Genomic DNA, 25351 nt, shown 5'->3' on the forward strand with positions numbered 1-25351 from the left:
CAATAGTTATCCCAAAGGGGATAACCTAGTAGCCAAGAAATAGAAATTTGATAACAATATTAGGGGTCATTTGGTTGGGAAACAAATTGCTCCATGATTAATTATCTTACCATTCCACAAGAATAAAAGTAACATTACAATTCAGGCATAACTAATTTTGAAATTAATTATACTGTAAATTTATTTAGTTGAATTAATTATTCTTTATCCCTTATACAAAATGAGTCTTAGAGTTTTACCGCAAAGTATATACCTAATAGCCCTTCCATTTAAATTTTGATATCAATTAAAGTGTTATCCTCAAATGATCTCATCATAAAAAAAATGAACGGTTATAATAAAGCATTTCTTCAAATGCATTTCAACGCAATAATTTTTAGCAGTTGACAACATTTATAACGTCAGCGGACAGTAAAATCAATTCCAAAAGTGAACATCTCGGGCTCGACACGCCAACTTTCAACAACGTAAACATCTGGCAATTTACAAATATTTGGCACAACCTGTTTGCTTCTTTGTCGTTGTACCTTCTTTATATTCCCTTTTGGGGTCTTTCCTTCTTTCCTTTGTTCTTTTGGCGATCCCCATCCTAAATTAATGGCGTCTTCCAGTTCCGGCAACTCCGTTCCTGCCGCCGGTAACCCCTTTTTACTACATAGCAATTCAAATTCGAATTTCATTTTCTTTTGGCTTTCGATTTATTAATTTTTCTTTAAATTTAAATTGGTGTTTTGTTTATAGAGGCAGTTCAAGTTCTGGTATCTTCATTGGCGGATGATTCTCCTATTGTACGTGAAGCATCAATGGCTGCTCTCAAGGACATCACTTCCTTGTATGTCTCTTTCGTATAGATTGGAGCCATGATTTCAATGTTATGGGTTCTAAATTTTAGAACAATTACTTAAAGTGCTAATAACTGGGTTCTAAATTTAATATTTGTTCATATTTAATTAACCTTTTAACACAAAAACAATGTTTGAGCAAAAGCTACCAGGTTCGTATTAGGCCTTGTAGCTCCGCCTTTTGTGTGTATGTGTGTGTGTTTGCCTTGCTTGATTGTTGCCTATGTATATATATTACTACCTCTGTTTCAATTTATGTATCTTAGTTTGGATGGGCAGGAAGTTTAAGAAAATAAGGAAGCCTTTTGAAATTTGTGTCTTAAACTAAAAATGTGTATAATGTACCAAACTGCTCTTCGAATCTTATGGTCTTAATCATGCAATGTAAGATGTTAGAGTTGAAGAGTTACTAAATATAGAAAGTCGCAATCTTTTTGAAATAGACTAAAAAGGAAAGTAAGACACATAAGCTGAAATGGAGGGAGTAATATTTATGTGTGTGCGTATGTGTATTTTGCCTTGCTTGAAAGGTTTCAAGAACTTGTTTTTAACTGTTCTGGGTTTACTTTTGAGTTTATTATTTTTTGTTCTTTCAGAAACCCACTTTTGGTTCTTGATTGTTGCCTAACAGTATCGAGAGGTGGACGACGGGTACTGTTCTGAAACTATGGTTTTTGCTTGTTCATTAATTTGATATTATATGAACAATTGGGTTTGCGTGTAGTGTTCTTAATTTGGGATTTTATGAAATTTCTCAGAGGTTTGGGAATATAGCTGGTTTATTTCAAGTGATGTCAGTGGCAATTCAGGCTCTGGATAAGGGAGATATTGATCCTAATTATCTGGCAAAGTTGGCCAAGATTGCCACTTCTGAGGTGATCTCAACCAAGGTAAAGGAAACCCCACTATATTACTCCCTCCGTCCTGATTTATGTGAGGGAGTTCGTCTGGGCACAAATTTTTTAAAAAAGAAAAAAAGACTTTTGAAACTTGTGGTATAAACAAGCTACAGACATTTCTATAGCTTTATATCTTTTTATCAAAAAGGGTAATATGGGAAGTTTAAATTAAATTGTTTCTGAATGACTAAAAAGGAAAGAGTGTCACATAAATCGAGATAGAGAGAGTACTAAATTTATGCTACAAATTGATATAACATTTCGGGCAGTAGCTATGTTACCATGCTCACAAACCAATTGTGGATCCATAATTTTAAGTTTTGTTTTTGAAATGGGTGCAAAATTAGCATACATATGTATTTCCTTTTTTAAATTCAAACTATTTATATAGAGGCTGAGTAGAAAGAGGTGGGTTTGGACGAACCTGCTGTTGGACCCTTGCATCCGTTTGTCACTAACCAATGTCCTAGGAATCAAAATGTGGCAGTTTAGAGTTGGAGATTGATTATTTGGTATACCGTCAAGTTATAATGTTACAACATGGGAATATCGGATGTGATGTTTTGTACACTGGTTTGTTTGTTTCCGAGGATTGGCTGGATTTGTAATGATAATAAGTACTAGTTTCCTGTTTCCTTATTGTGGATTTATTGGTTTTGTCCACCATGATTTAGATTGGTGTGGTAGTCGGTACTTTGTTCATGTTGTTGGTGTGGGAATCAGTACTTTGTTATTTGCATAATGGGAGTCAACTTTACTTCCTTTATGTCCTGCGCAATGCTGGTAGTATTCATATTACTGTAACAGCTAGTTCGATCTCATGATAGGAACTTAACGCTGACTGGCAAAGAGCTGCAGCAGGTGTACTTGTATCAATTGGTTCACATATGCCTGATCTGGTGAGTGTCTGCCTTTTTTCCCCCCTTATGAAAATAGATTTTAGAAGAGGGAATGTAATCTGTGCTTTCTAATTTATATCTTCTTTTGTTTGGTTAGTTTCTAAGTTACATCTTCTTTCAGTTGTTTTTGTAAACATATCTTTTATCATTCCTGTTTCTTATTTGTATGACTGTCAATAGCATCTCTGAAAGTATTGAGAAATTGTGAGCCTTGTGGAGGAGTTGATTTTGTCATAGCTTGCAAGCAGTAAGTTGAGGAATTTTCAGTTTAACTACCAAAAAGGTGTCATGAAGCTCCTGAATTGCTCAATGCTTTTCATATTAGCTCTGTTGAGTTATGTGCATCACCTCGTGTTAAAGTTTAATGTGTTAAGAGAGGGGTCACTTTTTTAATTATTTTAGATCTACAACTTGGCCTATCACGTCCAGACCTGATTCCTTTTGTTGAGCTAAACGTGTGAAAATATTTTGTGATGGGTGGCGATGAAACTCGAACGTAGTACCTCTATGTACTTTAATACCATGGAGAGTTGTAGAACCACTTCATCTAAAAGTTTAAAATGTTAGAGATGGGATACTTCCATTTATACATAAAGGGGATTACAAAAAAACAGTCCTAAGGTTTTGGGTAGGATGCTCAACTTCTTTCACAAGCTCGAGTGACATAACTGGATATAGATATGTAATTTACCCCCCTATATAAAGAAAATGAATCACACTATTATAGTTGGATGGAAATTGGGAGGGGATGAACCATTCTAAATGGAAAAAGAGCAAAGTGCATAATTTGGATAGCGACAGGCTTTCCATGAACATAAGTCGGTAGCAGTTGGTTTGTTTAGATAAGTAGCTGAAGACTATTGCTGTAACGACTCCACGTAAGTGGATTTATTTGATGGTTGAACTAGTTTGCTCTTATAGTGATATCATGGGTTGACTTTGACTAGAGGAAATAAATGGGGAGGCTGTGACCAGACTACATATATTTTCATTTGCAAAACTATTTTTCAAAAATCTCATAATTGGAGTTTTCCAGACCCCACTTGTGATTTTACACTTTTTTTTTTTTTTTTGTTGTTGTCATAATTGGAGTTTTGCATGTTTGTTCCTTTATGGTAACTAAAACATTGAATCGCTTACAATCGATGAGACCATATGAAGTTCCTTTCTGGCTGGTTCATTACACTTGGCAATCATAAAAAATCCAACTGTCATTTGTTTATGCATTACTCTCTGAGTAGACTGCTGTGGTAGAAGTTATTTTTCTTTAGCTGGGGAGTGTTTTGTTCTTTTCATCACAAGATGATATATACTAGGTTGTACATTCTGTGGTAATTGAAAATTCAAAGATGAATGCTTCTTTTCCTTGATAGATAATTGTGTGTCCAACACTCTTTCTTTCTTCTTGGTCTTTGATACTCTGAAGCTTCCCCATTCTTGGTTTTTAATTCATCAATTATCCGTGGCAGATGATGGAAGAAATATTCCTCCATCTCTCAGGGTCAAATTCAGCTCTTCCAGCCATGGTTCAAATTCTTGCAGACTTTGCATCATCTGATGGTTCGTTTTCGATTTGTTTGCAAATACTTTGTGGGTCGCTTTAACGTTATTACTCAAATTACTTATCTGATCTATGTCTACAATATTTGAAGCTTTGCAGTTTACTCCTCACCTTAAGGGTGTACTGGCACAAGTGGTGCCCATTCTTGGAAATGTGAGGGACATACACCGGCCTATATTTGCAAATGGTAATAGACCTCAGAACTTTTTATGCTCTAACAGATCAAAAAGAGCTTTCTCTTGCTCATTATTAGCAAAATAATCCTTCTAAAAAGATTAGCAAAATATGTCATTCTCCTAACAGAAGAAATAGGAGAATTTACTACGCGGAAGCTATAACTTCTAAATTTTCAGTTTGGGAATACATCTGGTTGAAGATTATTTTTATGTAAATTGTTAGTCATTCCTTTTGTCATTGAAGTTGGTAAAGTTTGCTTGGCTGGCAATTCCTGAAGAGAAGGAACAGTATGAGCCAGTGATGGCGCCGATGGGGACGAGAGAGAGTTGTCTTTTCTTTAATTTTTTCTGATGACATTCTCCTAATTGCAATTGTCTGAGATTGTGGTAGCCATGAGATAACACCTATGTGCTCTGAGAAGGTGGAGCCTACAAAAGGTGAGGCGCTAAGGGGAAAGGGAGTGAAGCTGGACTGAAAATGGCTCTTGATGAAGAAAGGGTTCGTAGAAAAAGGGGATAACAGCTATCCCTTTAATCTGTTGACAAACAATTTGTGAGCCATTGATGGGATTGGGGGTTCTTCCGGTTTCTTTGGTTTCTGTAGAGGAGACTACAAATTTAAGGGGGTTTCTTTCTATGTTGGTTGGACTCTCCGAAAATGTCGCCAGGTGAGTGTCGAATCCTCCAAAAGTAGTGTGTATTTTTGGAGGATTCGACACGGGTGCAGCAGTACTTTGGAGAGTCCGTGCAACATAGTTTTCTTTTGATTTTCTGTAGTGGAGACTAAAAAATTTAGGTGGGCAGTGGCAAAGAAAATCTGTAGAAAATTTGTGATGGCATGAGAGGCTAACATTGGGGAGAGAATTTTCTTTGGATTTGCTCCATTCAAGGATGTTCTTTACTGTGTTTACCAACATTCTTTTTTTTTGGTTGCTTCGTTTTTTATGAGCATGAAAATATTTTTATATTGCCCAACACTAGACTGGATGCATGCAATGGGAGTCGAACTAGTTACCTGCTCTAATACCAGTTTTTAGGTCCAAGGTGTTGACCTCTAAGCCAGTAGTTTGGGCTGTTAAATACCGCTATCGAATACTCCCTCCGTTTCATTTTGGGGCAAAATTTGAATTGGCACGCATTTAAGAAAGAAAGGAAGACCTCTAAAACTGTAGTCTAAAACAAGCCATAAATATTTGTGTGGCTACAAAAGCTTCTCATTACGGGTAAAATGGGAAGTATGAGTTAAATTGTTTCCAAATTTAGAAAGCTGCCATTCTTTTTGAAACAAACTAAAAAGGAAATGTTGCCACATAAATTGGAACAAAGGGAGTATAGTTTTATGATTGCGAAATCAATCTGTGAGGTTTGCACCACTTTTTCCTTTTAAAAAGGTTTATTCATAAAGCAAGAGGAAAGTAATGGCACAGTGTTGTGAAAACTGCCCCTAAATATTTTTTGAGTAAAAGCCATAAACATTGTTCTTCTCTACATTTGAAATTCTTGTGTGTAGCTTCTGTTCATCTCAAAGTTCACATCAGTGCACATGATTGGTAAAGAGGGATATAACTCACGAACTCAGTTTATCCATGAGAAAAGTTGTTCTAGTAAAATGTTTTGCTTTATGATTAGACTTTACTGCTCAAGTATTTCCTTTGTTTTCGTTGAAGGGTCTAAAGTTTTTATTTTTTCCAGCATTCAAATATTGGTGCCAATCTTGTTGGCAGTGCAGTATCGACTTCCCTTTGTCTTCAGTTCTAGATGCTGATATCATGTGAGACCAATTTGCTGCTTCTGGTTGGTTTTGATTTTCTTCAAGGATTTTCATTTAGCTGTTCATTATGATTTAAATGTGTCAATTGTGCAGGTCTTTCTTGAATTCGGCATTTGAACTATTATTGAGAGTTTGGGCAATTTCACGGGATCTGAAGGTTTGCCTATTCAGTTCCTCTTAGTACTTTTTAAAGAATGTTCTCTTTTTTTTTTGAGGGGGTTGGAGGGGCTTTGGGGGGGGGGGTAACCCAGAAATTTCCATGGCGAATGGAACACGGTTTGAAGCTCAATGGATAATGAGCCCACCCCTCTACTCTTCTCCACTTAAATACCAGGCTATTATCTGCAGCAAGCTTCGAATATGTGACGTGCACCTAACCTCTACTAATCACGAGTTGTGCTCTTATCACTAGACCTAAAAGAATGTTCTCTTTATGTGTGGTTAGCTGCCTTCATCCATATTTTTCTTTTTTTTACTTGTTAGAAGTATAGCTAAGTTCCTTCTAAAAAAAATTTAAACCTTCTAAATTCTACGTAAGTTTCATCGTGATGGCAGATCAAGTGTTATGACCATCTTCGCTTCCATTTTAAAGCACTTTTAGCTGAGGTCAATTTCTTTTGTTTGAGGAAAACTACCTTCCTTGTTAGGTGAATTTTCTGAATTTTGCGAAAACCTTGGTGCTAACTTTTTAGTAAATACCAACAGAGGGCTAATATCAATAAGGACTTTAAGGTATGTTCTTGTATTTTCATGGAGATGACTGTAGTCAAAGTCAACATTCAGTGCGGTGCAATAAATGTATCACCCTCCATTTTTTTTGAGTTGGATTGATATACATTTATGTATTTACTATTGTGTATTTTACAAATATAAATAAGTGTATCTCATATTTTATCAATAAATCGATAGCATTTCAATTCAATAAAAGTAAATATTATCTCCCAAAGTTTCTCCTTTCGTTCCAATTTGAAACATGGTGTCGAAGCCACTATGACATTGGTAATGTGAAATAAGGGGAGAAAGGTAGTCTCAAAAGTCATCTCATCGAGATATTGTGACAGTTCCAGAAGGGCGAGAATGCTTAGAAGAAGAGGGAGAGGAGGACCAAGGTGAAAATGCTAAGGGATGATTGGGGGAGAAGAGACAGTGGAGAATAGTTAATCTTTGGCAGTTGCGTATAAGGAGAAATGGGTAATGGAATGAGTGGGAGGACAAACTCTGGGGTTCGGGTAATTGTCAGGGGTTTTCCCATGAGGGTTTTTAGGATTAAATCATAAAGTGCTTACAGATAGTAAACAAAGAGCTAGTAGAGCAAGTGTGATGAAATGATGGCAAGAGGGAGGGTAGGAAGAGAGTAGGTGGAAGAAAGAAGATAACGAGAAGATTGTGGTGTATGAGATGAAATGAGAAATGAAGGTGAAGCAGGGGCAGAATGGGTGAAGGGGTTGAAGGGAACAGAATAAACATTATTCCTGGATGCTAAGATCTTTTTGTGATAAGGTAATAAATTTTCTTTTGTTAAGGTGGTGTAACAAGTTGAATTCGTGAGTGGCCATTTTCACCTTGTGCCGCAAATGCACTGTGGATGAAGTTCAGAGGCCATGGGATATTGAAGGCAGCTTGCCTGATGGTCGTCTTTAATTTAATTTCCTTCCATTTCATGCTTTTGTACAAGTTTGATGTAAAATCACATTGAAACTAGTCGAACAATTAATAGCTAAGGGTGCTTCATCTCAGCATGTAATATATAGCTGCTTTCAGCCTTTCACTTATTAATATATTCAAGAAATTTATATTAATAAGTGAAAGCAGCTATATATTACTGAGATGAAGCACACTTACTAATATATTCAAGAAATTTATGTTAGATACCAGCTCTGTTTTTTGGGTGCTGAAGAATATAATTGTTGCCTTCTTGAAAAAATATATTCAAGAAGTTTCACACTCCTTTTTTCTTTCCTTCCATTCCATACATTACATTTATTGCTCATTTTGAATTGGCAAGGGGAGAGGAAGTTTTGTTTCCTGACATACTATTTTCTCAGGTTCGCTTATCTTCTGTGGAAGCATTAGGGCAGATGGTTGGTCTTATTACTAGAACGCAGCTGAAGGCAGCTTTGCCAAGACTTATTCCAACTATATTGGAACTGTAAGACATACGATAGACTGCTATGTTTTGAGAAAATCTATAATTGCAAATGACGTGAATACCTCTGATATCAAATGGCCAGCTCCTTGCTTGTGCTAATTCTCTATTTTCTAGTTAGAAATGCGAGTGACAATCTTTCTGTGGAGCAATTGTTTCTTGTATCTTCTTGGGCATTGTGGGCTCTGTAATAGCGAAAGCTTACAATTTTTCAGGTACAAGAGGGATCACGATGTGGCCTTTGTAGCAACTTGTAGCCTCCATAATGTATTAAACGCCTCATTACTGTCAGAAAGTGGTCCACCATTACTTGATCTTGAGGTAGGAAACACGTCATGTTGCTGTTTAAGTTGATATTCTTTCTTGCACACCTTGTAATTTGTACTTATGGTACGTCCTGTAGAATAGCTTGCTATTCTGCTAATTCTTCTCTAATTACTGCTAATTTCCTGTGATAACTTGTCTTGCCATGGATTAAGGAATTGGAATCAGTTACTAGAAGACTTAATCTTGGTAAAGTCATCGTGCCTGGTCATTATTAATTGTAAACAGTATGCTGTATGTTAGAGGCACCTCTTAGTCAGTTTTCGTATAACTTTTACAAAGGCAATCGTTTGTTTCTTGCAGACATACTAACCTTGCTCCTCACTCGCTCAACATCACCTTTATGGTGGCCCTTTCGCTGGGTTCCTTTCCCTCAATTCTTGTTTTAGTCTCTATAAGAAACTCTCCCTACTTTGTCTCCCGTTCTACTCATGTGAATCTTAATCGGTAGAGCTTTGCAAATTTTTTAACTCCATTACCTTTTTTATTTTTATCTTCGTCAAACCCCTCATCTCCTTTTCAACAAATCACCTTTTGCCATTGTTGTTCTATCTCAGATAAAGTTATATCGCTATCTCCTCAAATCCTTGAAGAGACATTCGGACTCTGATGTTCCCCCACAACACAAAGTCTCTGTTTCTTTTTTAAATTTTCTATAGCACTACCACCTTAGTGCTATAAATCAATAAAATCTTACCTTGTAAAAAAAAAAAAAAAAAAAAAGGGAAAAAGAAGGCAGTCACAATTTGGACCACATACATGATCCAGTTGTTTGCTTTGTCAGCAGTCAGCACTTCCACTTTGAACAACATCAACTGGTGACTTGCCATTACTGCTGCTCAGATTGCCTCCTCTCAAGTCTGTTATTCCAATGGCATGTGTCACCTTCTTCTGGTCCAACCTGGAAATTTCCCCCTTTCCCCTTCCTCAACAACAACAACAACAACAGCGACATACCCAGTGTATTCCCACAAGTGAGGGTAGTATGTAGGCAGACCTTACCCCTACCTTGTGAAGGTAGAGTGGCTGTTTCCGGTAAACCCTCGGCTCTAGAAAAGTATAATCACAGCATTAATGACAAAGAACTACGGAAGAGAAGCAATAACAACCAGAAAAAATAATAGAACCGGAGCTTCCTTTTTCCATTCCTCCTTGTGTTTAAAAGAGTCATCCTTCAACTTCCTATGAACAAAGAGGCCACCCCTCCATCATCACCAGTTTCCTGTTCAGTTCCAATCTCTCTCTCTCTCTCTCTCTCTCTCTCTCTCTCTCTCTCTCTCTCTCTCTCTCTCTCTCTCTCTCGAGCAACTTGCGTCACAGGGCAGGACATCGGTATTGATATTGTATCCGGATATATCAAAATATACACAGCCTTATAAAAAAATCAAAACATATACGTTACTTGGAAGAATAGAAATATACTTGTGTTGTCAAACTGGGCGCCTAGCACTCTAATGGAAGAATTCGGAAGGTAGTCAGGAAGGAGGATAGACAAGTAGTTTAGGTTGATCTAGAACATGTCCGCATACATTTTTATTTGTTGTTTGGAAAGAGAAATGACAGATGTGCACTCTTAAATACAAGTGTTGTATCTATTAGCTATTCTGCAAAATGAAAAGATGTATACAAGGTAACCATGCTACTCGAACTCCTCAACTCCTTAGAGGAACTTTATGCCGTGGTGCTACTATTGATGATTGCTAAAATCTGACTTATCGAAAGAATATAGAAATGTTTGATAACCAAGTTCATGTGACATAACTTGTTAACCACCTTACTTATTTCACCCTTACGCCTTTACCACATGGAAAAAAGGTCTGAAGAAAAGGGCATAGAATTCAGTCCAAGGGGTTTATCTTTGACCAAAGTGCAGGCAAATATTCCTTATGTGGTCCTTTGACCAAAAAAACTTTGTTGAACCCACTCATTTTATTAATGGTAACTTGAGGTTCTATTCTATGTTCTTCTGGATATAGTCTGCCTCAAATTGTATTTCTGTTGGGATGCCGCTTGTAACTTATCTTGAGAGCCGTTTAGGTTTCACCCATTAGAGTGATGTATGACTGATGTTATATGCAATCATTTCATTGTTTACATGTTGCTAGATCATTTCCATTTGTAGCATCATTCTGATAAAGAGAGGTAGCTGACTATCTGTAATGTGTGCAGGATCTTACTGTCATATTATCAACACTTCTTCCTGTGGTTTGTAGAAGCAATGACAAAAAAGAGCATTCAGATTTCTCAGTTGGGCTGAAGGTCTTGTTTTATTGATTCATTTATTCATTTTTTTCGTTAAGAGTGAAATCAATTGATTTACCAGCTCATGGTCTTTTCATGCTGGAAATAGTTTAGATTTTATTAACAAAAGGGGAAAATGAGTCAGATTCTAGGAATCCCATTCAATCATCTACACGGGGATTTTCTTTGCCCTTCAAAAATATTCAAGAGATAACAAAATGTCCTTAATTCATGACCAGTGAATTTTCCTCCTTAAAAATCTCTTCTGTTGTTTCTTGCCATACTGTCCAAAAAATGGCACGTGGAAGGATCTCCCTAACCTTAACTGATTGTCCTCCTCGTTCTCCTTCTCCAACTTTTAAGGTTCTCCCGCTCCAGCTTCTAAAGGAGATCACATTACTTTTCGGCATCTCCCATTTAACACACATCAGACTAGATGAAAAATTACACAATTTTGAAGAAAGATCAGTACAAGAGTAGATGTGCAACCTGTATGACCTTCTCCAGACTATGCATGAAGCACCAACACACATTTTTCCTCTCTCCTATGATTTTCAGTAGTGAGAATCACACTACTAGCAGCTGGCCACTAAGAAAAGGGAACTTTTTCGGTGCCGTTATTTTGCAGATAGCTACCTGTGTGAGGGAAGCCTTTGGATTCTCTCTTCAACAGAGCATTGTAGAAAGATCTTACATTAAAAAAAGTCCGATGATACTCCTTCCACTCCCAGGTTGCATTGTGGCCTTAGTCTGTTCATCCACACGTCTGAATAGATAGTTTGGGTACTTGCGTGCTGTCCTTTTGAAGAAGATTGCTGCTATTATTTCCTCAATTTGGAAGAAAGAAGCTCTGTTGATAATAAAGTGGTAATGTACGGCCTGTAAAAAATGAAACTTTCTGGGTGTCTTGGTAAAGACATCTAAAGCTTTAGAATATCGAGAGGCTAACAACACTGACCACCCTAAATACCATTCTTAAAATTAATAGCTTCTCTGAAGGTAGTATAGAGTTGATTTTCTTTCTTCCCCAAGTCCTTGGCCATATTAACATACCAGGGCTTTCTTGTTGCCATGTGACAAAGATCTGCTTCATCTCTTAAAATTGTTCTAATGTATCTTCACGGTGTTATATTTGACTAATATATAGTTCTTTTGGTTTTATGCGAATGGCAGACTTATAATGAAGTTCAGCATTGTTTCCTAACAATTGGTTTGGTGTACCCGGCGGATCTGTTTGTCTTCCTTCTCAATGTGGGTATTTTCTCTTTCATGCATTCCAATGCGTGAACTGTTTTTGTGATATTATGCTCAGTGTATCACCTACCAAGGAGGCAATTGAAAGGAAATCAAAAGTTTGCAATAGGGAATAAAACAACCTTTTTTCATTTTCCTCTTCTTGATTTTGAACTCTAGAATTCAACCCTTTCTTTAAAAAAATGAAATGGCGAACTTAGTTGTGAGACAGTGAGACTTGATTATTTACTAAGTAATTCTTCCACTAAATGTTGTGTATTTGCTCTTTGCCGCTGCCAGAAATGCAAGCTGAAAGAAGAACCACAGGCTGTTGGTGCACTTTGTGTATTAAAGCATTTGTTACCCAGGTTTTTTTTCCACCTTAATTTGTAAATGTTAATTTTATCTTCTCTTTCCCCATGTGACTGTCATCAGCTACTTTTATAGATTGTCCGAGGCTTGGCATAATAAGAGGCCTTTACTAATTGAAGTTGTGAAGCTGTTATTGGATGAGCTTAATTTAGGGGTCTGTAAGGCTCTTGCAGAGGTATTTAATATTTGCAAGTTTGCCTTAGTGACCAATTTATGCAGACACTTACTCTACTTATAGATTCTATGTGATTATGTTGCTGGCTTTGTAGCTAATTGTGGTTATGGCTTCCCACTGTTACTTGGTTGGTCCTTCTGGAGAGTTGTTCATTGAATATCTTGTTCGCCATTCTGCAATGTTTGGTTTGCACAGAGATGATACTGAGAGATCCAGGGAATTGAACTCGTCAAATGATGGTTATTACCCTTTTGTGTACAAGAAAACGGAGGTATGCATCCTTTGTAAAATATTCTGGAACTTGCAATGAGTGGTCTGTTCCTTGTCTCTGTTTCAACATTGCTACCAATTTCATTTCTTATTCATGGTTATGTTTCGTTGCTTGCCCTTCTCTTCATGTGTGATCGAGAGAGGAGTGCTCCCTATGGCTTTTTTTAGGGTGGGGAGGGGGGGAGGGTTGGAGAGTTCAGTCATTATCTTTGTGGTCTGATGAGGTAGTTCCTATTCCCCATCAATGGGGAATTTTCAACTTGAAATGACTCCCATATGTTTCAATTAGTGTGTCAGAATTTCTTTCCGTCGAATGCCATACCTGTTGCACAGACTTAGTCCTTTATATTCTAAACTATAAGATGCTTGAGTTCTCTCAGACGAAGATGGAGGTTGGTACACTGTCAGAATTGAGGGCAATCTGTGAAACGGGTCTTCTTCTAATAACTGTTACTGTCCCTGAGATGGAGGTATGGGAGTTTCCCTCCTTTGTTAAGAAATTTCAGTTTTGCACCCTTGTTTGAACAAATTTTAGTTATTTACTTTTTACCCCCTCTTCTTATGCTTATTATCATTTGTGGGACTAACTGAATTCAGTTTGTGCTGATTGTAGCATGTTTTATGGCCATTTTTGTTGAAGATGATCATCCCACGAGTTTACACGGGTGCGGTTGCCACGGTATGAGATATTTTCTGTCTACTTTTGACTTTCCCTTTTTGACATGGTTCACTACCTGTTTTTCCTGCTGAAAATTTCTTCTCTTTAAGTCAAGCTTACATGCTCTATTTGCTATCGATAATGGGTCTCACATCTACTTTTTATATCATAATAACTCCTTCAAGTACCTTCTATGTAGGTCTGCAAATGCATATCAGAATTGTGCAGGCGTAGATCTTCTCAAAGTGGTGCAGGGGTTTTGGAATGTAAAGCTCGTGCTGATATTCCGCATCCTGAGGTAATCAACTTTAGTTTCACTGAGCAGCGGAGAATTTGTATATTAATGTATATAGCTACCTAACCTCATTTTTGGTCTCTTAGGAGCTTTTTGCACGCCTGGTTGTACTTCTCCATAATCCTCTGGCTAGGGAGCAGTTGGCAACCCAGATTCTAACCGTAAGTCCTGTGTATCTTAGACTATAATAATTGTTGTAGTTTTCAAAATGTTTCTCTTGGGTATTAATTAAGGTATATTATTGATGGTAAAAGAACAAAAGCTGAATATTAGGAGTAATCAATGGGCCCCTCAGGCTTTGATTCAATGGTAAGAGCACAATGCGTGATGTCTGGGTTAGGCAAACATCATCACGAGGTCTTGTACTGTGTGCCATTTGGTCTTCGAGGATTCCTCGCATATTAAAAAAGAAAAAAACAAGGAGTTTACATCAATGGACTTTAGAGGCGTATATTCTTTTGACACAATCCATCCACTCATATGTGCATGTGTGAATCTTATTTGTGCTTCAAAAATACGAAAGATATGACAGAATCTGATTGAAGGTCTACTCCTTCCGTCGAAAGCCCTAATGATCCTGTCCCTCCAAACAGTCTGCATCATGGCTTGCAGTGTAACATCCCATGATCTTCTCTGATCTCTCCTTATAAATTTTTACCGTCCAACATTAAAGAGGCTCCTTTTGGACAGCATTATTCAGCTAAATCCAGACGACTTGATTTGGGTTATTTCATCTTGGGTTGGTCTTTCTAGAAAGTTGTTTGGAGCTGTTAACTCAATGATGAAGCAATCAGTTTGAGAATACACTTGCTTCTCATTGGTTGTGTAAGGGTTTCCAAAGGGGTTTGTAATGTCTTGGGCCACTCCACCTATTGCCTTAAGGTTTTGGGCTGAATGCTCTGATTCTTTCACATGGTATGAGAGTCAAACTAAGTTCGTTTTCATGACCGTTTCTCTCTCTGTCTATTCTATCACTTTGGGCTTGTCTCATTTATCTCTCAATTTATCATCCAAGCCATAAATTTGCTTTAGGATACTCCATCCTGTTGAGCCTACTCTCCCTTTCTACTCTAGGCCCCCTCTTGAGCCAGCTCCCTCTCCCTCCCTCCCTCCCTCTCTCTCTCTCTCTCTCTCTCTCTCTCTCTCTCTCTCTCTCTCTCTCTCTCTCTCCCCCTTCAAATCTACCTTCAGGCTTCTTAAAAAAAGGAGAAATATGAAAAAAAGAAGTCTTATGTCCATGCATAAACCCTAGAATTGGGTTACATGTGTGGAAGGGTGTTAGAGAATACACTTGTCCTTTATTGGTTGTGTAAAGGATGTTTTAATGTCTTGGGACACTCCACCCATTGTCCTAAGATTTTCGGTTGGATGCTCAATTTTTTTTACACAATCTATTATTAAAATTAAAAGGCTAATGACGAGAAGTAGTGTATAGGAAAGTTTGTTACCATCCACGACCTGAAAGAAAGTTTACGAGGAAAAAGGTGCTATATATTTACCGATTATCGTCCTTAATAATTGAAACTGTACTTGCTGACTATTACAGGATGTGTGATTAAAGTTAGTGAATTGACTTTGGATGTCAATTGGTTGAAGAAGAATTTTTGAATAGTTATCCAGTGGTATAGAAGGGGTGCTTTAGATGTATGTGAGTCTTACCTGTTTGGAGGGATTATTGTCATGTTCTGAGTAGTAGTCTGTTGCTGTGGTTTTCGAACAAGGCAACAAAGTGGAAGAAACACTTCTAGGACTCTGCAAATGGAGTTCTGAGACTGACAATTCTCCAAACTTGTGTTTTTTTCTGTGGACAGCAGTGACTCACTTGCATGACTTTCCATCTTTGATTTTGTAGAGCGAATTTTGTACTTCACGCAGAGACTACTATTTTTTTTGGGTAGAATGTAAATGATTTCTTATTCACTAAGTTTTTGGGGTGTGGATGCTGAAGTAAAGATTACACGGTGCCATATAAACCTGCTATGAGTGGCTACTCTGTGGTTTTTAGTGTGCTTGGATTGGATGGCATTGCTCAGATCTTTTATGACATATTCATGCTCAAAGTGTGAGGCTAAAAGAGTAGTTTTCTTGCTTTCATTCTAGAATAGAAGTTTAGCATTATTTCATGAAAATAATTTGGCCCATCAGCATGTAGCCACATACTTGGTGCTAGAGGTGGGAGATTAGCCAGTTTCATTACAGCTGAGTTCTTAGTTAACTTGATAATTATGTGTCAAGCTTATGGAAAGGCCATTGTTTGTCGTGTCTGGTATGCCCCTCTGCCAATATTTGAATAGTAGATGGCATCTGTCTTTCTTTTTCCAATGCACTTACCAAAAGTTCAGGATGAAGCACATTCCACTTGTAGAACAAATTTATCTACATGTCGAATTCGCTTCATCCTGAACTTTTTGACCTAATTTATGTACATGTCGAATGTGCTTCATCCTGAACTTTCTGACCTATTCCCCAATGATCTGTCTTGTCGACATCAAGATGAAAATTTTAAGTACTTTTTTTCTTGAAACGGTAAAGGACTGAAGGTATTATTGAAAAGGTACCAAGATGGTATAGAAAAGCACAGAACTCTAGAAAGACCCGGAGAAATTTCTATGTACCTTTGTTTTCGTCATCCACTTGCGCCTCTAAAAGAAATTCTTATGGTTATTGGAATGAACAGAGTAAGTGAGACGTGGCTTTTGTATTGGGTATTTTGGAAGTAGGACATTTAAACTTGGATAACATTGTGATTTAGATGCCAAAGCAGTTGGTCATAGGTATGATGAACTGCTTGAGAGAGTCAAAGTAGACTAATGTCATTCAGGCTCTATATTCTTATAGTGATTTTACAGATTCCTGAAGCAACCTACATGGGGGGGGGGGGGGTATTATTAGATTATTAGGAAACCTAAGTAGATATCATAAAAATTTTTTCTCCCGGAAATCCTTTTTTTTCACTTGACTGTCTTCTATCGTCACATAGAAGGCATTCACTCCACCAATTTGAACTGTAGAAATATTATATAGTTTTCATATATTTATAAGCATATAAAATTCCTCTAAATGCAAAGGGTGTAAGGAAGGCAGGGGAGAAGAACTTCTGCATGATAAGTCTTCAGCATCCGGAATAGTTTCTATGACTTCTTCATGGCCTTTTCATAAATTCATCCCACTATTATGTCAATGATTCTTAGGCTATCTGGATGTATTCTTTTTAGTTGTCTCCTTTTGCTGTTAACTCCTAAATGATAGTGACCCTCATTTTATTCTGACAAAGTGATGTTCCCCTTTTTCTGCATCAGTTTATCGGGAAGGGTCCTCTATTTGTATATGAAGGTCAAATGAATCTGAAATCTAATAATAATTTGATTTGTCGTTTTGACACGTTTCACTTTTGTTTTTTCAGGTCTTGTGTTATCTGGCGCCGCTCTTTCCAAAGAACGTTAACTTGTTTTGGCAAGATGAGGTATAAAATAGATTCAATATGTTAACAAAGAGACTTTCTACTTTTGCAATTTTTTTACTGGTTTTATGCATTGAAATTATTCGCTATATGAACAACCCGACAATTGAAGGTTGATGTTGAAGGTCTAATTATTTTACTAATTAGCTAAAATTGAATTATCACTATAAATATTTTGATAACTATTAGCTACATTATTAAGGTGCCTAGTATATTTCAACCTAAATTATGGGGTTATAGTGTATGTTTCATCATTCATGGTTTGATCATCTTATTTATATTGGAACTTCTAAAAGTAACACTTTTTAATTTGAACTTACTGCTACCACATTTTGGCTAAGTTATCATTTTCTAGTTTGTTTACCCCTCACAAGACTAAACTATTGGCGTACTTTCGAGAGTTGAGACCAGATCTTTGAAGTTCCTCGACTGATGTCTTGCGACTAGGTTCATTTTAGGATTTGCTTTGACTTATTTTTCCAGTTAAATTAGCAGATGTTGAGAGCAGTTTACGCAATTCATTCCTTATCTGCTTTCTCTGCCTTTGCCTACTCTCCACACTGTCGCTTCACTCTTCTTTCTAAGCCCCTATCAACCATCGCATCACACTGCCGCTCCACCTTTTACAGCCCCCATAACCCCTTTCATGGAGGTGGACGGAATAGGTTCGGGTAAAATGGGTAGTGGAGGGGTAGTCGACAACAGCACATAGGCTTGCAGGGAAAGGTGCAACAAGGGTGCATGGAAGGGGGAAGGTATAGTGTAGGAGCTACGGGAGGGTTAGAGCGTGAGGCAAAGGGGCAAAGAGAAGGTAGGCAAAATGCCATGAACTTATATTGCTAACATGTCCTAAAATTTATATTGGTTTTAGCAAAAGGTAAATAAACGGAAAAGAAAAATGATAGTTCGGGACGAAAGGGGACACTAAAATGCAGATCTGAACTCTAGAATTTGTAATATAAATAGGATAGAAACTCTGTTTATTCCAAAGAAATATTGGATACTTTGCTTTTGTATTTAGTTCGGAGACAAGTTTCGTCTCTGTCTTAATGGGCTATCTTGTTTGCTAAGTTCTAGATTCCGAAGATGAAGGCATACGTGAGTGATACAGAAGACTTAAAGCAGGATCCTTCATATCAAGAGTCTTGGGATGACATGATTATCAATGTAAGCATTAGTAACTTTATCCACATGTTTGAAACATTGAAATTTGTGTCCTCTATCTTTATGATCAAATTATTGTTCAAGACTAGATAGATCAACGTGTAGGGGATTTGTTGATCCTTGATATGTTGCTTTATATTATAAATAACATTGCCGCAGAGAATAAGCATGAAAAAACTACAAAAAAGCAATGAGTAATTTTCACTACTTGGAACAATAAACATTTCTCAATCTCTGAAAGCATGTCGTCTCTGTAGGAAACAATGACTTATCAGCTCCCGATTATGCGAGTTCTTTGATTGCATCTCATGTTTTAACTTTTTTTTAGCTGTAAAAAGGGTAATTTCATTAATAACTCAGCACTAAGATGGTGCATCTCATGTTTAACTTTCAGCAACTTGAAGTAAGTGTCACCCTGCCTCTATGTATTGGACCTAAATTTGTCTATCGACAGTTTATTGCAGAATCTTTGGATGTAATTCAGGATGTTGACTGGATTATATCACTTGGAAATGCATTTGAAAAGCAATATGAACTTTATAGTCCTGATGACGAGCACTCTGCATTGCTTCATCGGTAATGTCAGCTATCTTCAATTTGATAACATCACCTGGAACTGCAAATTCTTTTTATTCTACTCTTACTACTCTCACTTAATTTGCTTATTTGTGTTATGTACGCTGTTGTGCATGCCTAATTAATGAAAGTCTACGATTAAATCAATTTTTCTTAATCTCACTTGGCTAATTCAACATATGGATTGTCATAAAAGCTGCATATCTTGTCTTTATCAAAAAGCTGGATATCTTATCTTGGAAGTCTTTTAATTTATTTTATTTTCTTAAAAGCATAGTGATTAGATTTGCTTGGTTTATTAACACTCAAAAAAGATTTCCTTTGTTTATTTGTTTTTGACAGAAGTCTAACAATTGTAACTAACTCCAGATATCAAACACTTATTTTCTGGGGAATAAAGAATTTTATTATTGATGTAGGAAGAATTCCAATTATTTGTCAGAGAGACTTTTTATTAGAATAATTTGGTACACTACATCGCAGGCCCTTGAAGTCTGCTTAGTAAGGATCAAGGAGACCCTCCACCTCTTTTCTTCATTCTTCTTCAGTTTGAGAGTTACTAATCGTTCTTTATTCTCATATAGCACTTTTTCTTTTTTACTTGTTGCCATTGAATCTTTAACTCCGCAGATCCTGACTACAAATTTTGCAAACCAACCTGCACATTATGCTGGCCTTGTTTAGTCTGCAGCTGATGCTTCGATGCTTGATGATTTTAATCGCTCATTATTCTTGTCTGCTCGACCATTTTTCAAATGAAATGAGAGGAAGAGAAACCCCTGAATTGTGAAAATGATATCGTCAAATGTGGAAAAGGTTCCTGATTTTTCTGCATTGCGTGCCCGTGGAAATAAGCTTTTGTTGGGATAGAGCATAATTGAAAATACACTTAATATTTGCTAATTGTTGTTGTTGATAAATAAAGTTATTGTATTGATTCCAAAAAGGTGATGCAACCCAGTGTACAGGTATATACAATTGATAGTTTTAGGACAATGTATTATTGTCTGCATAGCGAGTAGTCATCTGTTTTAATAGGAATCCCAGAGGTGCTTTAACTTTCAAGAAACAAAAAGACCCATCAAAGTTGTATAAGGGGAATTCCTGCCCTACAAAAACTCTCCAATTTCTTTCTTTGTAGATTGTTCGCAATAGTGCACTAGGGTCACAGACTAACAGTCCTGCTCTATTTTCTTCTTCTAGTTCTTTTGATCTTCCACGTAGGAATCAATTCATCAGTATCTTAATAGTTACCAATTATTGACTTTCTAATCCCTAAGGATGGGACATAACTACCTTCAATAGCCATATCTCATTGAAATAGGTGCAAATAGAAAAGGAAGACCTTATAGCTTTAAATTACCACCTCCCTCCCCCTGGGGGGGGGGGGGTTGACAATAGCCATGACATGGTTAATTTTAAGATATTTTACTTGTTGAATTTTTTTGTTCGGTCTAGGATGGGTTGTCTTCGTGACTAATTGCAGGCTCATCCTAGCTTTCTTCCTCGATTCTTTTGGAGGGTTTTTTGAATTCCCAAATCTCACCTTCTACCAGCTCCTCTTCACTCTAAACTGAATAAAGGCTTTTAATTTTGAGGCCATAAAACTATTTGAGCCTCTTTGAAAAATATGTTTCCTTCATCAGCATTGAAGACCCAAAAAAAAAGGAAGAATCTCTAGAAGAGAAAATTATCAGCTTTATGGTTGAGGTACCGCATATTGCTCTTCTCACAGAACAACCATTAAAATGTGCAAGTTAAACTTCCTCGCTGCTCACTGTTCAGTTACGCTTTAAGTGCAATTGTCGATTAAATAGCTTCCTGCCTCTGCAATAGTACAGAATTATGTGGTTTGATGCTTAGCCAGCAATTTCCATCCTTTGTAAGAAAGATTTTTTTGAAACCTCGTCATTTCTTTTCAGGTGTCTTGGAATTTTGCTGCAGAAGGTTCATGACAGAGCCTATGTTCACGCTAAGATTTATCTGATGTACAAACAAGCTAATATTACGATTCCAACAAATAGACTTGGCTTAGCAAAAGCCATGGGATTGGTAATTAATTTGAAATCAGACAATTGCTTTTCCTAGTTGGCAAATTTGTTAGAAATAGAATCCTAATGGACTTTGAGTCATTGGAGTTATCTTGCTTACAGTGTGCTGATTCAATGTTGCATAGGTGGCTGCATCACACCTAGACACAGTTCTGGATAAGTTGAAAGACATCCTCGACAATGTTGGGAAAAGTATCTTCCAAAGGTGATGTTTGAGCCATGAATTAATTGAGTTCTTTGCATCTTCTTGTCGTCTGAAGTTTCTTTAGACTTGGTAATTCAGATAAAGTAATTATTTTATTAATGTGGCAGGAAAGTTCCTGTTAACAAGTAGTACTTTAGACTTGGTAACTAAGTTCATTAACTTGAAGGCTGGAATTTCGTAACCTTTATCATTTGGAACTTTCTAACTGTGTGGGTACTTTGAGAATTGGATTAGATGTGATTGGTCTTATGGACTTAATTAGGATTTCTGTCTCAATCCAATTATCAAAGTTATCTATGTTACAAATATCTTAAGTAATAACTTCAAATAAAGCCTAGTTGCATATGGTAATTGTTATTTAGTATTGTTTTGCTTATTTCATTGTTTTATACATGCTTTTATGTTATGTGCTATAAAATAAAATTTTCCATGCAAAAGTAGGATCATAAAACACTTGATTCCCCCCAATTCTCATCTAACTATTTCCCTAGTAGAAACTGGTTCATGATGTCTGTCCGATGCTTCGGGTTTCAGGTTGTAAGATGTTACCAACTACGGTAAACTAGGAAATCAAAATAAATGAACTGACATGTCCATCTAACTTAAAAGAATAGAAAACGGAAAAAAGTAGCAGCATGGCAACCCTATAAAAAGTATATCATCCTCCTTATAATTAAGAAGTTGGAACAGCTTCTGCCGTGTCATGCAATTCTCTTAGAGAGTAACAACTCATTTAGTGTCAGTTTGGTAATAGATAGCAACAGTCACTTTGACATACGAGTTTGTGGCAACTGTGTACTACAATTCTTATTTTCTCGGTACTGCATCTAGAGTATTGTAAGCATTGTGAAGATTTGATTGCTGCAGAATTCTATCATTTTTCTCGGATAGAGGTAAAATGGAAGAATCTGATGATATCCATGCTGCTTTGGCGCTAATGTATGGATATGCTGCAAAATATGCTCCCTCAACTGTTATTGAAGCCAGAATAGATGCGCTAGTGGTATGTAATACTCGTTTCCCCAAATCCTCTATTTTCATCCTTTATTAGAATATGAACTTTTTGATCTTTTGGGTTCCATGTATTATAAGCCTATTCTTGTCAATAGGTGCAAGTTTTTTTCTTAAGTTCATTTTTTAGCGCATTGCATAATCAGCTCTGGAATATAATTTTTCGAACTATATGGCTGCTGTATTCCTTACAGGGGACTAATATGCTGTCACGACTTCTTCATGTCCGCCATCCTACAGCTAAGCAGGCTGTCATCACAGCGATTGATTTATTAGGTTTGTATGGATACCAATTTTGCTGCGGTGATGGAATATGTTTTCCATATCAACAACTTTTCAGTTTCTTATATATATACTAGCTTGCGTGCAGTGCACGTGGTTGTAAAACTTAGAACAATGAATAGATATTGGGTCATCTTACCCAAAAGTTTGATAACACCAGGTATTATATTAAAATAAATTAGTGTCAAAGTGTTAAGATATAAAATATTGGAAGTATGTTTTGAGTTCTGTTCTGTTATCATAGATTTCATTTTGTTCACCTTCTATTAATATACTTTATTTTAAAAAACAAGTTGTAAAATAGTTTTAACAATTGAAAAAAATGAAGTTGTAAAACCTAGTTTTATTTTTCCCAGTAAGAAATGAGGAAGGCTTAAATAATTCTATTTATGCTTACAAAATTAACTTCAAAATTTATTTGCTTATTCTTGATTAAGTTTTTTCCTTTATTCAACGTTAGTTTTCTAAAATGAAATGCAAAAGTAGTTTTGTTGCATATATCACAAATTTAAAATATATGATAAATCAATTCTTTTATTAAAAAGTAAATTAGGCAACTTCATTCTGGTGTTTCTTTCTGTTTGTGTATATTCTTTTTCTAATTGTGGCACTGATTACTGGATAGTGAAAAGTGTTTCTTTTTCTCTAAACGCCGGTTGACCTGAAAATTTAAGTTGCTAGAGAGGGGGCATTTGTATTTATTTATTTATTAGGTTTGCAACATAGTTTCTCACATTGATAACATCTGATAAGTTCCCTTCTTTAGTTAGACTATGAAGTCTTAAATATGAGGGTGAAATGATGCCGGGTAGCATTCTCTCTCTCTCTCTCTCTCTCTCTCTCTCTCTCTCTCTCTCTCTCTCTCCACATGATTCTTTAGCATTTACCATTGCTAGAGTCTGTCACATCCACTAGATTATAAGTCCTATACGGGAGTGAATATTGGGCCATTAAGGGCCAATACATCCACTAGATGAGTGTTGCAAAGATAAATGCAGCTGAAAGTGGTGTTTATGTGTGTATCATTGTGCTTTAGGTCAAGCAGTGATAAATGCAGCTGAAAGCGGTATATCATTCCCCCTGAAAAGAAGAGACCAGTTACTTGATTATATATTAACATTAATGGGCAGCGATGAGGAAGATGGATTTTCTGAATCCAACACTGAGCATCTGCGCACTCAGGTTTGTGTATTGCCTATGATTTCTCTGCTCAATGCCATTTCATATCTTCATCAGGATTAATAGTTTGTTTGGCCAAGCTTTTTTCTTGGCCAAAAGTGCTTTTTTTTTTTTGGGTGTCAAAAGTGCTTTTTTCCCCCCCAAAGTTAAGGTGTTTGGCCAAGCTATTTGAAGGAAAAAAAGTGCTTTTGAGTAGAAGCAGAAGCAGTTTCTGAGAAGGAAAAAAAAGTAGCTTCTCCCCCGAAGCACTTTTTTGAAAAGTACTTTTGAGAAAAATACACTTAGAAGCACTTTTTAAAAGCTTGGCCAAACACTAATTGGCAATTGCTGCTCAAAAGTGCTATTCAAATTGATTAGCCAAACACAAACTGAGTTTCACCAAAAGTACGTTTTTGAAAAGCACTTTTGAAAAAAGCACTTTTCAAATTAAGCAAATTTTAGAAGCTTGGCCAAACATGCTATAAACCACTTTTATGATATCAAGAGATCGCATTGATGTAATAAAACCAGACACCAAGATGGTGAATAGAATGTAAATTACTCTAATTTCCTCTTCTTGTTTTGGAAATTGGTTTTTGAATTGCAGTCGTTTGCTTTAAGTGCCTGCACTACTCTGGTTTCCGTAGAGCCAAAACTGACTACTGAAACAAGAAACCTTGTTATGAAGGTGATAGTGTTGAGCTTCTTCATCAGTGGGGTGGTCTTGGTTTGTTTGTCCTCTTAACATCTTTTTTCACTTGGCAGGCCACAGTTGGATTTTTTGGCTTGCCTAATGAGCCTGCTGATGTTATCGACCCCCTTATTGGCAACCTGATTACTCTTCTATGTACAATACTCATTACAAGGTACTTCCTCTCTGGTTAACTTGTCTTTTTCTTTTTTAAATAGTTTGTTAAATTAAGCTATATTCTTAATGTGTAGCAGCAGCTTAATGTATTTTCAAGCCAATCAGATTAATTCATGGTGCATATTCAATAAACGAAACTAGCTATAGTTGAATTACCCCAAGAAAGTAACTGTTCTTACGAAATGTTGCAAAAGTCATAAAAATGATTCTGAAGTCTAATTTAGCCAATGCATTGAGCTATTGACAAATAAAGAATTACGGGGCTGTTTCTAAAGGCAAAAAAGTGAATCATGCACAACGTACATAAATTTATTTTCGTTGTCTGTGCTGAAGACAATGACGTGCATGTGGGCGCTCACGCATACATATCCTCGATAATATACTTGGCAACAGTACTTTATGAGATTAAAGTTACAACTTTTTGATGGTTGATATTTTTGATACGCGTGATGACCGTCCGATATTTGACTAGTACAATCTAATTGATCCAATTAATAGAATATGGTATACCGGTCATACAATTAAGATATGTTTGTATGTTCAGAGAGGCCATACTGAATCCGAGTTCTGATCCCTGCCACTTTGTAGCCTATGTGTAGGTCTCTATCTGCTTAGAGATTACACATGCTAAATCTGTTGTATCCTGAAAGCTGCACAATTGATGGGTTTTTTCACCCTCCAGTCTCTGGGGAATGGGGAAGGTTGCCACAGCAA

General features: G+C 36.7%; 1 protein-coding gene across 3 annotated transcripts in view; it reads left to right on the plus strand.

Moving 5' to 3' along the window:
* The first annotated feature begins 443 nt into the window (after positions 1–443).
* LOC104099029 (protein SHOOT GRAVITROPISM 6) overlaps positions 444–25351 on the plus strand; it is a 39115-nt gene continuing 14207 nt past the window's right edge. The window contains exons 1-30 of one of the 3 annotated variants that reach the window (XR_011409230.1): positions 444–637; positions 742–832; positions 1439–1493; positions 1601–1732; positions 2569–2640; positions 4110–4200; positions 4293–4388; positions 6070–6148; positions 6242–6305; positions 8194–8297; positions 8510–8615; positions 10788–10877; positions 12033–12110; positions 12393–12460; positions 12540–12639; positions 12734–12910; positions 13290–13379; positions 13523–13588; positions 13767–13865; positions 13949–14023; positions 17266–17325; positions 18400–18489; positions 18941–19062; positions 20985–21114; positions 21239–21318; positions 22186–22321; positions 22524–22605; positions 23648–23793; positions 24377–24457; positions 24535–24635. Coding sequence is in view for 2 of the 3 variants with exons in the window: in XM_070179722.1 (XP_070035823.1) it covers positions 598–637; positions 742–832; positions 1439–1493; positions 1601–1732; positions 2569–2640; positions 4110–4200; positions 4293–4388; positions 6070–6148; positions 6242–6305; positions 8194–8297; positions 8510–8615; positions 10788–10877; positions 12033–12110; positions 12393–12460; positions 12540–12639; positions 12734–12910; positions 13290–13379; positions 13523–13588; positions 13767–13865; positions 13949–14023; positions 17266–17325; positions 18400–18489; positions 18941–19062; positions 20985–21114; positions 21239–21318; positions 22186–22321; positions 22524–22605; positions 23648–23793; positions 24377–24457; positions 24535–24635 (2801 nt within the window). In the remaining variant the exon portion in view is untranslated. The remainder of the gene's footprint in view (positions 638–741; positions 833–1438; positions 1494–1600; positions 1733–2568; positions 2641–4109; positions 4201–4292; positions 4389–6069; positions 6149–6241; positions 6306–8193; positions 8298–8509; positions 8616–10787; positions 10878–12032; positions 12111–12392; positions 12461–12539; positions 12640–12733; positions 12911–13289; positions 13380–13522; positions 13589–13766; positions 13866–13948; positions 14024–17265; positions 17326–18399; positions 18490–18940; positions 19063–20984; positions 21115–21238; positions 21319–22185; positions 22322–22523; positions 22606–23647; positions 23794–24376; positions 24458–24534; positions 24636–25351) is intronic. The other 2 variants (XM_070179722.1, XM_070179723.1) reach the window with 2 other exon arrangements.

The sequence above is a fragment of the Nicotiana tomentosiformis genome, chromosome 7, assembly GCF_000390325.3.
Source record: "Nicotiana tomentosiformis chromosome 7, ASM39032v3, whole genome shotgun sequence".
NCBI classification, from domain to species: domain Eukaryota; kingdom Viridiplantae; phylum Streptophyta; class Magnoliopsida; order Solanales; family Solanaceae; genus Nicotiana; species Nicotiana tomentosiformis.